Source organism: Rhinoraja longicauda, chromosome 1, assembly GCF_053455715.1.
Source record: "Rhinoraja longicauda isolate Sanriku21f chromosome 1, sRhiLon1.1, whole genome shotgun sequence".
NCBI lineage: Eukaryota > Metazoa > Chordata > Chondrichthyes > Rajiformes > Arhynchobatidae > Rhinoraja > Rhinoraja longicauda.
In genome coordinates, this window is record NC_135953.1 from 51902080 (window position 1) to 51914022 (window position 11943).

Consider the following 11943-nt stretch of genomic DNA (forward strand, 5'->3'; position numbering starts at 1 on the left):
TAATTCTGGTCCCCCACATTGCTTGCAGCTTTCTAGTTTTAAAATCTCAGCTTTTGCAAATCTTTTCTTTAGGTCGGAGGTGGATAATTTGAAGCTGGTAATGCCATCCATCCTTTTAATAATAAAAGGACACTGCAGTAAAATCAGTTATTGTGGCAGTTCAAAGGAAACAAATGCAAAATTAAAGCCATCCAACTGCATCCCTCCTGCCAAAGTGAGACCACCTAGACCAAATATTAATCTGCCACTGGTACAGCTTCCAGTTCAAAATCCACAAAATTCATTTACATCATTTTACACAAACGTAATCAAGCAGGAGGAAAGGAAGCACAAGCTGAACATCTACAACACAAATGAGTTTAACATAGCAAAACAGCCAGTTAGAGGCACAACACATTTTAAAGAGGTTTGATTTAATTTACAAAATGTGCAGCTACATGGTAGCATGCATTAAGACAAATCAACTTCAGAGACATTAATCACAAAAATAGATGCTTATTATCAATTTCTTTAAAAAGTATGCCTTCTACTACACGGTCAAATGTTTTTAATTTCAGCCAGGTACATCGTATTTAAATTCCAATTAATTTTTACTGCTCTCCAATTTGTTCGTTGTGTTCTTGGGCAATCTTTGACCTTGTGTGTATGCATAGTACCAGAAGTTCAGAAATAACAGCATGAAACTAACTCCATATAGCCATATTACGTAGAGGAAGACTGGATACTGGTATGGGCAGTTTATCATGAAGAAAAACTGTCCAATATGAACTGTGATGATCACAAACTGGATCTGAAAGCAAAAGAAAAAATGTCAGTTTGTCTTAATTTTTGGTAAACCATTAAAAAAATTAAAAATCCCTTTAAATAGAATTGAAGATTTAAGAATGGCTCCAAGTAGCATTTAAGTCTACACAGTTTATAGTAGGTCCACTTCTCAAAAACAGAACCAAGCTATATTATGAGACCAAAAGATCAGATTTGATCAGAGAATTTCTGCAATATACTTCAAGACAGGTCATTCGGATGACAAGCAATATCACCATTCCTGTTACACATGTCTGAAAAATGATCAAAAAGCAGCCAAGGAATTTCAATAACAGATAGTCTCCTATTCATCAATTTCTGCCACAGAACAGGAACCTACCTCAGCAAATGATAACTTCAACAAACCCAAAGAAGGGACTTCAGGAAAATTGGGTGTCTGGAGGTTAGGGAGTGGGGTAAGGAAAGTCAAGAAGCCTCTGTGTAAGAAAGATGTTTAAATACATCCAGCCATACACTCTGCTGAAACAGAATAGGCAATTTTGAGATCATAACTTAGTGCCTGCAAATTGTTTAGAGTGCCACACAGTCAAGTCAGAGGTATAATGAACAGAAACATCTCATTTGGCCCACTTGTCCATGGCAACCAAGCCAGCTACTTGCTTTGCCTTCACCTCGCTAAATACCCCTCCAAACCTCTTAACCATGCAGTTATCCTAATGTGTTTTAAATGTTGTAATTGTACCTGCCTCAATTAATTCCTCTGGCAGCTCATTCCATGAACACACCACCCTTTGCGAAAACATTGCCGGTCAGCTCCCTTTTAAATCTTTCCCCTCTCATCTTAAACCCATGCCCTCTGGGTTTTGATTTCCATATTCTGGGTGAAATACAGAGTCTGGTTGTTGACCTTATCTATCCTCCCCACTCGTGATTTTATACATCAGTCACCCCTCAGCCCATGTGCTAGGGAACAAAGACCCTGCATATAGCCTCTCCGTGTAGCTCAAACCCACTAAATCTAGCATCATACTCACATTTTTTTTTCAATCCTTACAGTTTAATGGCATCTTTCCTCTGCGCGAGGTGACCAGAATGGTACACAGTACTGTAAATGCGGACTTAGCCTGATTTAAGCTGCAATATGACATTCCAACTCCCACTCAACCTGACTGATAATGGCAATGTGCCACACAGTTTCACCACCCTGTCAACTCATGCCACAAGCAATTGTAGATAACCTCAACTGCCCAATATACCACCAATTTTAGTGTCTTCTACAAACTTAACCATGCCACCTATATTGACATCCAGATCATTAATACAAGTAACAAGCAAATGTGGAGCCAACCATAACCCCTGTAGTACACCATTCGTTACAGGCTCCAGCCTGAGAAACAAGCCTCTACCACCACCTTAAAGCCAATTTTGTATTTAATAGGCCAGCTTGCCCTGGATCCCATGTGATCCAATCTTCCAGACCAGCCTAACATTTGGTACCTTGTCAAAGAACTTGATAAAGTCCATTAAGCTAATTTCTACCACATTACCCTCAATATTCTTGGTCATCTCTTCAAAAGCAAGGCAATTTTCCCATGTACAAAACCATGATAACCATTGGCTTTACCAGTCCTTGGCTTTCCAGATGCACGTGTCCCAAAATCACTTCCAGCAACTTGCCATTATTGATGCAATGTTCACTGACAAGTAGTTCCCATGTTTCCATAAATAGAGGCCACCCTCCTAAATATTAGCCACCCTCCAATTTTCTGACACCTCATTCATGACTATTGATGATCTTCACCAGTGGCCTGACAATTTCTAGGATACATTTTGATCGGATTCCAGGAATTTATCTACCTCTAATGTGTTTTAAGACCTCCAGCACCTCCAAGAGTCATACAGCGTGGAACTAGGCCTTTTAACCCTACTTCCCCACACTGACCAACACGCCCCATCTACATTGGCCCCACCTGCCTGCAGTTGGCCCATATCTAAACCCATTCTATCAATGTACCCGTCTAAAGGTTTTAAAAATTGCGTTTCTTGAACACTTCTGTAATGTGGATTCTTCACACCGTTACTCGTACCTTTGAGCATCCAGGCATCCACCTCTTTCTCCATCGTAAATAAGAAATATTGAACACATCACTCATCTCCTGTGCCGCCACATATAGAAGACCCTGTTCTCTTTCTCATTACTCTTTTGTATTAATATCTCTTGGATTATTTTTTACCTCATCTACCAGAACCATCCAATGTTCCTCTTTCGCCCTTCTGATTTCTATCCCAAGTGTACCCTTCAAGGTATTCAATTACTTGAACCTAGTTGCCTATACTCTTATGCTGTCTACGCACTTAAAAACTCCTGCTTTAACATGCTCCAACCTGTGGTAAAGCACTTTGTTGATCATGGTGTTAAATAATTACATTACCATGGATTATTCAATGACAAATAACTTTAAGGATAGGCAAAAACTTGTTATACATCATTGTGACCAAGGCTTGTAAATTGTTAGTACATTTTAATCCCATTAATTCAAAGTATTTTTAGGTCAAAACTTTGTAATAGAAAGATTGAATGTCCTATGCAGACTTAAGCATTTCTAATTAGCCTATCAATTTTGATTTGTGTTCCTGTTTCCACCAGAACAATGTTTTTATTGAGGAATTATAGAAAAGACTGAATAGTGTATAATAGGCAATTAAACTATCAGAGACCATAAGTGTTTTTGCTTTCACACTTCAGCTTGCCACGGGAAAATACCAGTATACCAGCTGACAGCAAGAAATACAGGATAGGTTAAAACCCACAAAATTTTCGGACATATTACTCTCTAGTAATGGTTTTACCACTAATCCCTTAAATATGACCATTTCTAAATCCTCTGAGAAAGTTTGGATTGTCAATAAATGCAGCCTTTCCAATGTCAGTCAAGACAAAATTTAAAAACCTACCAACTGAACTGCAGTCATGTACTTTTTCCACCATAAATACTTCTGGTAATATTGTCCCAATGCAGATAAACCATAATATGAATACATGAAAACATGTACTATGCAGTTCACGAGAGCATGAAATGTTCCTAGACCACCTGTATTGGGCAAGGAGAAAGAAAAGGCAGATTTAGAAATAAATTGGATTGGTATTGTAAGAATACAGAGCTCATGAAAAGGTGTCACAAAATGCTGGAGTAATTCAGCAGGTCAGGCAGCATCTAGGAGCGAGGGTGACGTTTCGGGTGATGTTTCGGGTCGAGACCTTTCCTCAGACATGAAAAGGTGCATGCTGGTATTTGAATATGATTAGTAGTAGAAAATACTCAAAAAAAACACCAAACCTAATACCATCTTTTGCTTAAAAAATTAAGTCATATAAAACATTATGATCAATTTTTTCATCATAAAAGTGTTTAATGTGTAGATTATTTGTACGTAACAGTTTGTTATCTTTATTCACCCATCCACATTTGCTGATTATAGGTCCTGCAGTAATTTAATACTTCAGTATCACAGAACTAACTTTGAATTTAGCAACCACAGCAAGAGGCTTGCGCCACCCAATGGTATCATGCATAATAAAACTTTGCTGGAATCTGTACCTCCAAAGATGGCAAATCGTGCTTTAACTACAATAGATTAGTTGTTTCCAAAATGAATTGGAAAAATTTACAATTACGATCTTTAAAAAAAGACTATTTGTAACAATTAGTTTTCTGAATATAGACAAAATGTTGGAGTAACTCTGCAGGACAGGTAGCATCTCTGGAGAGAAAGAATGGGTGATGTTATGGGTCAAGACCCTTCTTCAGACAGTCAGGGGAGAGGGGAATAGAGATATGGAAGGGTAATGTGTGAAAATGACAGATCAAAGCAGATGTTGATTAAGGAAATGTAGAATGGCTCTCGCCAATATATAGTCCACACCTGGAACAGCAGATACAGTAGATGAGGTTGGAGGAGGTGCAAGTGAACGATATAGTTGAAATTGGAACCTTAGACCAAGCACAGGCTCGGCGATCGTTTTGCTGAATACCTCCGCTCAGTCACCCTAAACCTACCTAATCTCCCAGTTGCTAAACACTTTAACTCCCCCTCTCATTCCCACACTGACCTTTGTCCTCCTCCATTGTCAGAGGCTCAGCGCAAATTGGAGGAACAGCACCTCATATTTCATGGGCAGCTTACACCCCAGCAGTATTAACATTGAACTTCAAATAACCCTTGCTTTTCCTCTCTCCATCCTCCTTCTCCAACCAGTCTTACCACCTCCAACTGCATTTTATCTCCATTTGCTTTGTTGTTAACCTCTCCCAGCTAACAATGATCTATTCTACATTTTCCTTGAACTCTATTCCCTTCATCCTATTTTCACACCTTACACTTCCTTATCTCCCTCTCCCAACATCAGTCTGAAGGGTCTCGACACATTCTTTCTCTCCTGAGATGCTGCCTGTCCCACCGAGTTACTCCAGCATTTTATGTCTATCTTCAGTTTAAAACAGCATCTGCAGTTCCTTCCTAACAAATATAGTGACTGACTTATCATTTTAAAAACAATCATAGCTGATTGGTGAATTAAGCAACCCACTCAAATAATCAGAGTTCATCATCAATTTTACCTGGAGCAAATTTAACCCCAAACCACCAAGTGAAAGACATGATTGTATGGTGGTAGACATGAAGAAATGTCACTTGACCATTCTTCTTTCGAAGCACAAAGAAAACCTGTATGGGGAAAATCAGGAGAAATGTATTCACCACTAACGTTTTAAATCACCACAAAACACTGCTTTTGCAATTTGAAAAGGTATTTTATGAAAAAACAGGAATTCAAAGTCAAAATAAGAAACCTCAATACTTTTAATGCAAAGAAAATGTCAAGGAGTTTGGGCAGGTTCTAATTAGGCAGAAAGGTGTAGTAATTCAAGAAATTTTCACTCACTATTAACAGTTTCCACCATGTGAGGCATGAGCAGAGCTGTCAAAGATATAGCACAGAAACAAGTCTTTTGCCCTATAAAATCAATGCAAACCATCAACCACCCATTTATACCAATCTTACAATTATATTTTTCCTACATTACCATTCACTCTTCCACACTTGCCTGCACATCAGGAGAATGTCAGTGGCCAATTAACCGACCACCCCACATATTTTTGAAGTGTAGGAAGAAACAGGAGACTATAGAAAACCCACACCATTACAGGGAGAATGTGCTTGCTTTCAAGGTTAGCACCCAGGATCAGGACTGAATATCCTGGCACAGCCAAGCAGTGACACCACAAGCAACACTACTCAGCTATGGTTGCTGCTAAGCACAAGATTCAACAAGATGGTTGGCAGCTTTAAAAGAGGACAAATTCTTGATACAGTTAATAATTCAGAACTATTACCTTAAAACCTTGGCCTATTTTATGGACTACATGATGCCAAACCTTAACTTGGTTCAATGTAATAATATCCAAGACTAATAGTTAAAGGTTCATGTAGCAAATATCAGATGAAAAAAAACAGACTTCTGACCTCCTGTGTTACTTACAGTGTCCAATAATTCAATAAACTTGGAGAGGTAAAAAAGCCAACAAGTCCAGGCCATCTAAAATATGGTAGCACATTAAACACTTTAGTAAGAAATAAAACTTGTATTAATGCAGTTTAATTTGTCTATCTTTATTATCTACACATTAAAACACAGGCATAGAAGGATAGTATATGGAATTACAGATTGGTAGAAGGGTATTTTATGCTTGGCAATGGTAATGTGCTGGACTAGAACTTGTTCATCTAACAGGATTATATATTGTGGAAACCAACATCCCCATACATGGCAATAATTTAAATTCAGAAATTCATTAAAATTGGCTTTACGCATTTGCAATTTGCCTTTCATTGCCCCTCACCCTCCCTTTAAAGAGAGCATACTTGAAAGATTAAGGCATTTTCCATAATGCATACAAGTAGTAATATGGGAATAAAGTAGAGCACTGTCAGTGCCAAGCAAAGAGTACTCATTAATGGCAATTCCATATACCAGCACTTGGTCTGTAGTTTTCTGGCTTGGTGATTTAACATCCTCTGTCAACATATACAGTCTCAGATTCCCTCTAAACCTCAGTCCTTTCATTTAAACATTGTTGACACAGTAAATAAGATTTTTTCTTCACCAGAGCAATGTCCCTCGTGATTTTACATTTCTCTATTATTCAGCCCCTCTGCAGCCCTCTGTTCCAAGGAAAATTAACCCATCCTATCCAATCTCTCCCAACTATTCCGACCAAAAACACCTAATATTCTGTTGTCCACAAACGGAACAGTTCCTGCATTAAATCAAAATCATTGATGTACACAAACAGCAAGGGTCCCAGCACCAATCCTTATGGTACATCACAGGTCACACTTGCATTGCTCAGACTATACAATTACTGGTTCCAATAATACTAGTTAACTTTTCGGGCACAATTCATTGCAAATCCACATTCTTTTCTACTTGCTCCATTTCCATTGATCCCACACATTACACTAAACTGATCTACAACATGCTGTTCATATTACCTTCAGATTGAAAAAAGGATAGTTGAATATTTACATACCCTGAGGGCCTGTGGTGACCTAGAATAATCCACAATGTCACAACGAAATGAGTATCCTGTGGCCCAGCCAGACATAAGAAACTGGTGGTCAGGAAAGCAATACAATGTTAATAATTTTTTACATTAAAAAGAAAAGTGAACATTATTTTTATGTCTCAACTTAATTTTGTAATAAGAATCTCTGTAACAGTAATGCTTTTAACCCAAGCATATCAAAACAGACGGGTTTATATTCTCTAAAACCAACAAGTTTCCCCACACCAGGTATAAAATTAAATGATGATCTAGAGACAAAATTCCCTTAAATGAAATACTAGATGCTGACATTCTAGAATCCAAAGGCACCACATGAGGAACCTTTAAAGTATCACAGCTAAAATATCCACAGAGATGCTGCTCTGTAAACATCTTTAGGGAAGTTAAGTGATGGCTTTGCACATAACCCTTTATTAGAGTGGCTATTTGAGTTTTTTTGACTAAGGTGATGATGCTGAAACAAACTGTTTCTTTCTGTAGTTGTTCTCTTTTCTTATTAGATGAAAGCAGTTTGCAATTTGCTGCCACCCCCCCCCCCCCCCTCCCCTCCCCAGATGCTCTCATTTGTTTCCCCCGTTCAACTCCAATTCTAGATTTTGTGTACAGAGTACATATTTGTATTTCCATCAAATATGAAAAAGTGTATATTTCTGTAGAGAATGTCCATATAACATGCCATTTCAAACATTCTCGGTTTCATAGTATTTCTTTAATATTGTTTCATCCCAAACCAAATGAATACAAGCCACCTAAACTTTACAGTTGTACTTAATGAAAATGCAAATATGTAATCTCAGAATCCTGAACTGGAGTTGATGGGAGAAACAAATGAGAACTTCCTGGGAACAAAGGACAGCAAGTTGCAAATGCTTTTCACATAATGTGAAAGTGGAGTACAGGTCATCTCAGGGAGCTTGTTCTTGTGTATGGGAGTCCATACATTGGACATTCATAACCCAGGAATGGATTGTACTTTTACATCCATACAGCAATTAAATGCAAATTTCAAATAACTTTGGATCAACATTTACTATTAATTAAAAAAGTAGTTAAATTAGTCACAAAATACTCACTTCATAACACATGTACAGGGAAAAGATCACCATTGAAAAATTGTACACAATCATTACTTGCTTCAAGTTCAAAGGCTTCCTGTTCTCCATTAATCTTGGTCCAAATGTTGTGACAAAGTAGATATAAGCACCAAGGATGATTGTTTGTGGAAGGGGTGAAGACATTAGTAGCCAGTTTTCAACCCTGGGATCTACAAAATGAAAAAGAGAACCATATTAATTCAGATTTATTCATAAAATGCTGGAGTAACTCAGCAGGTCAGGCAGCATCTCGGGAGAGAAGGAATAGGTGACGTTTCGGGTCGAGACCCTTCTTCAGAGATGGCCTCCTAACTTGGCTCATCAATACTTGATTTCTAAAGGCTGTCTGGGGGGGGGGGGGGAGGGGGGAAATGTTGCTTTCAGCATTGGCCTCCTAAAGTTTAGCGAATTTAACATAAAGATGTCTATCTCCATTGATTAGCTTTCCCGATTTTCCAGTTGTTCAATTATTGAAACAAATAAGAGAGTTGTCCGACAATACCTGGATCACTTGATATCGATCTCCCTCCCTGATGAATGACTAACACCAAGGTTAGCAAAATGGCAAATTACAAAACAACTACCAACACCTTGTAAATTAAGCTTCAAGAATTCTTACACAATCAAGAAATAGTGTCACCTGGCTCTTTTTACATTTCACTCCACATCAATGTCACAATAGTACAAGACTACCAGAACAGATCCAATCTTAGGCAAATAACTGGTGGCAATTTTTTAATTTCAGAAGATGAAGGATAGATCTTTTAAAGATTTAAAAGGCAAAGAATTTCACAAACATGGACACAATGTATAAATATATAACAACATCTTAAACAATGCCACAGCTCTAATTCTCAATTCAACAAAGAGTCACCTGCATCTTTGAGCCATTCATCGTATAAAAGCACCGCTCTCGATGTCAGTTCTTGCAAAGACATTATCTGTTACGTTCAAGATTCCTCTTTAGTTCTACAAATAACATACAAAAGTTAGTTAATAATGCCCCTTTTGAGCAAAGTTGAAACAGGATAGGAGGAAACAGCATGGAAACAGGCCTTTCGGCCAACCGAGTACAGACCAGTGATCACCCCATGCACTACTGCAGATGCTGGTTTACATCGAAGATATAGAGAAAATGCTGGTGTAATTCAGCATTGCCAGGCAGCATCTCTGGAGAGAATTCTGAATAAGGGTCTTGACCGACCCGAACCATTACCCATTCCTTCTCTCCAGAGATGCTGCGTGCCCAGAGCATCACACTCCCTCCATTGGCTTGTCGTCTTCCCACAGTCCATTCAGACCAGACAGGATAGCCTTCGTTGTCCTCGCGCAGCGATGAGCCTTGGGCGCTCAACACCCTGTTGCCGGTTTGTGGTTTGTCCCTCCTCGGACCACTGTCGGTAGGTACTCGCCACTGCTGACCGGGAGCACCCCACAAGCCTTGCCGTTTCAGAGATGCTCTGACCCAGTCGTCTGGCCATAACAATTTGGCCCTTGTCAAACACATCCAACACATCAACTTCAAGAACTGACTGTTCACTTGCTGCCTAATATATCCCACCCCTTGACAGGTGCCATGGTAACAAGATAACCACTGTTATTCACTTCACATGTCAATGGTCATAATGTTTTGGCGCATTGGTGTATACACTGCAAATGGATAGATTGTAATTATGTATTGTCTTTCTGCTGACCGGTTAGCACGCAACAAAAGCTTTTCTCTGTACCTCAGTACATGTGACAATAAACTAAACTGAACTGAATGGATTCCTCTGGAATCAGAACCAAGAAATGTGGAGCAGTCAAATCATCAGCACAATGTATGCTTTAAGCAGCATTTGTGGTGTAATTTGATATTCAAAAGTCTTATAATGGATACAATAGGCTCTTCAAAAAGCTTTAATGGATCAATTTAAATACAAATTCCTCAACCTTTACAAATACAAGCCAACATGGCACATTTACTACGGTTACTTAAAACAAGTCTTTCCACATATTTGAATCTTAAAGTAGTTCAGGTTGAAATCCTTCACATTCCACACACAATCTCTCCCCCACAATAAACAATTGTTCTACACGGGTATACTACAAACTGAGGCTACCATAACTATGAGCTAAATGTACTGTGAGGGGGAAAAAGCTACAATTCCTCCAACATAGGTTTCATTTAACCTGAAGAGGGGCAAGCATTCCGTTGCAAATGTACAATTGACACTTAAAAATAAGCTTTCCAAAACACATTCATTCTCAGCACAACCATCAAATAGAAGTTAGAATCATCCACCAGGTGGCGTCAGCAATGGCTGCCTTGCCAACAGTCTGTCTTGTCCATTCCTTCTTTGTTTATAGTATGTGTTAAATGTTTGTTTTAGTGTTCTTTAGCTTGTTTTATGTGGGGGTGGGGGAATTGGGGAAGCTTTTTTTAAATCTCTTGTATCAATGGGGATGCGATTTTCTTTCCGTATCGTATCTCCGTCCGCACTGCGGCCTAACATCGAGGAGTTGGCGGCCTCTGGAGAATGACGGGAGCTTCAACCATGGGAGCCTGCAGATTTTATCATGGAGCTCGCAGTCTCATGTTGAAGACCAGCTTCGACCGCCCTTCGGGGGAATAAAGAGGAAGATTGGACTTTATTGCCTTCCATCAGTGAGGAATGTGGAGAATCCTCTGATGGATGTTTATGTTAACTTTTATGTTGTGTGTCTTGTTGCTTTTTTAGTATGGCTGTATGGTAATTCGAATATCACTGTACCTTAATTGGTACGATACAAGACCTTGAAGAACAAGCTTCCTTCAAGCCATCTCTGCCAGGTTACAATGAAATGCATTATTCAAGAACATGAAAACACCTTAGAATGTTCTTGTCTTGTCAATAATACTACATACCTTAAACTAAACCTAATCTCTTCCAAATTATACCATCCTATTTGCAGATGACTATGCTGTTTTTTTTGCACATTTTCAATGAACACTGACTCCATTCACTCATGGAATTCTATAATGCTCAAGTCTTATTTTGCTAAATCAAGATCAGCGTGTCCTTTGTGGCATGGGACCCACCAATGAGCAAAGTTCTGATCAGATTTCTGTAAAACAATCATTTGGTTGTTGATTCCCGACAGTTCAACTGCATCCATCAAGATACGGGTGAAATTCCTTTTTTTCCCCCTTTTTTATTATTTTATAGAGCTTCACAAAAATACAAATGAGAATTAATTTTACAATTATGCACAGTACAAGGGGAAGAAAAGAAAAGACAAAACAAAAAGTTATATGGTTTGATTGACAGTTTGGGTAGTAGGTAGGTTGCACCATATCACATTTACAATTACAATTACACTGGATGCCAAACATTGCCATACATGGCCACAAACAGGAAATACATTGAAACGTGACATATCAACCAATAGTCCCTGAAGCTGCCCTTCTTGCCATAAAATCTATATGTGGTTGCCA

The 11943-nt window shown here is 38.7% G+C and overlaps 1 protein-coding gene across 1 annotated transcript; it reads right to left on the reverse strand.

Annotated features, from left to right (window-relative positions):
- Window positions 1-583: 583 nt before the first annotated feature.
- elovl7a (ELOVL fatty acid elongase 7a) lies at window positions 584-9424 on the reverse strand. Its single transcript, XM_078410196.1, has 7 exons — window positions 9361-9424; window positions 8466-8656; window positions 7357-7437; window positions 6306-6362; window positions 5385-5490; window positions 3721-3857; window positions 584-790 (listed from the first exon to the last, which is right to left on the reverse strand). The coding sequence occupies exons 1-7, from the start codon at window positions 9422-9424 to the stop codon at window positions 584-586; spliced, it is 843 nt and encodes a 280-aa protein (XP_078266322.1).
- Between the last annotated feature and the right edge of the window lie 2519 nt (window positions 9425-11943).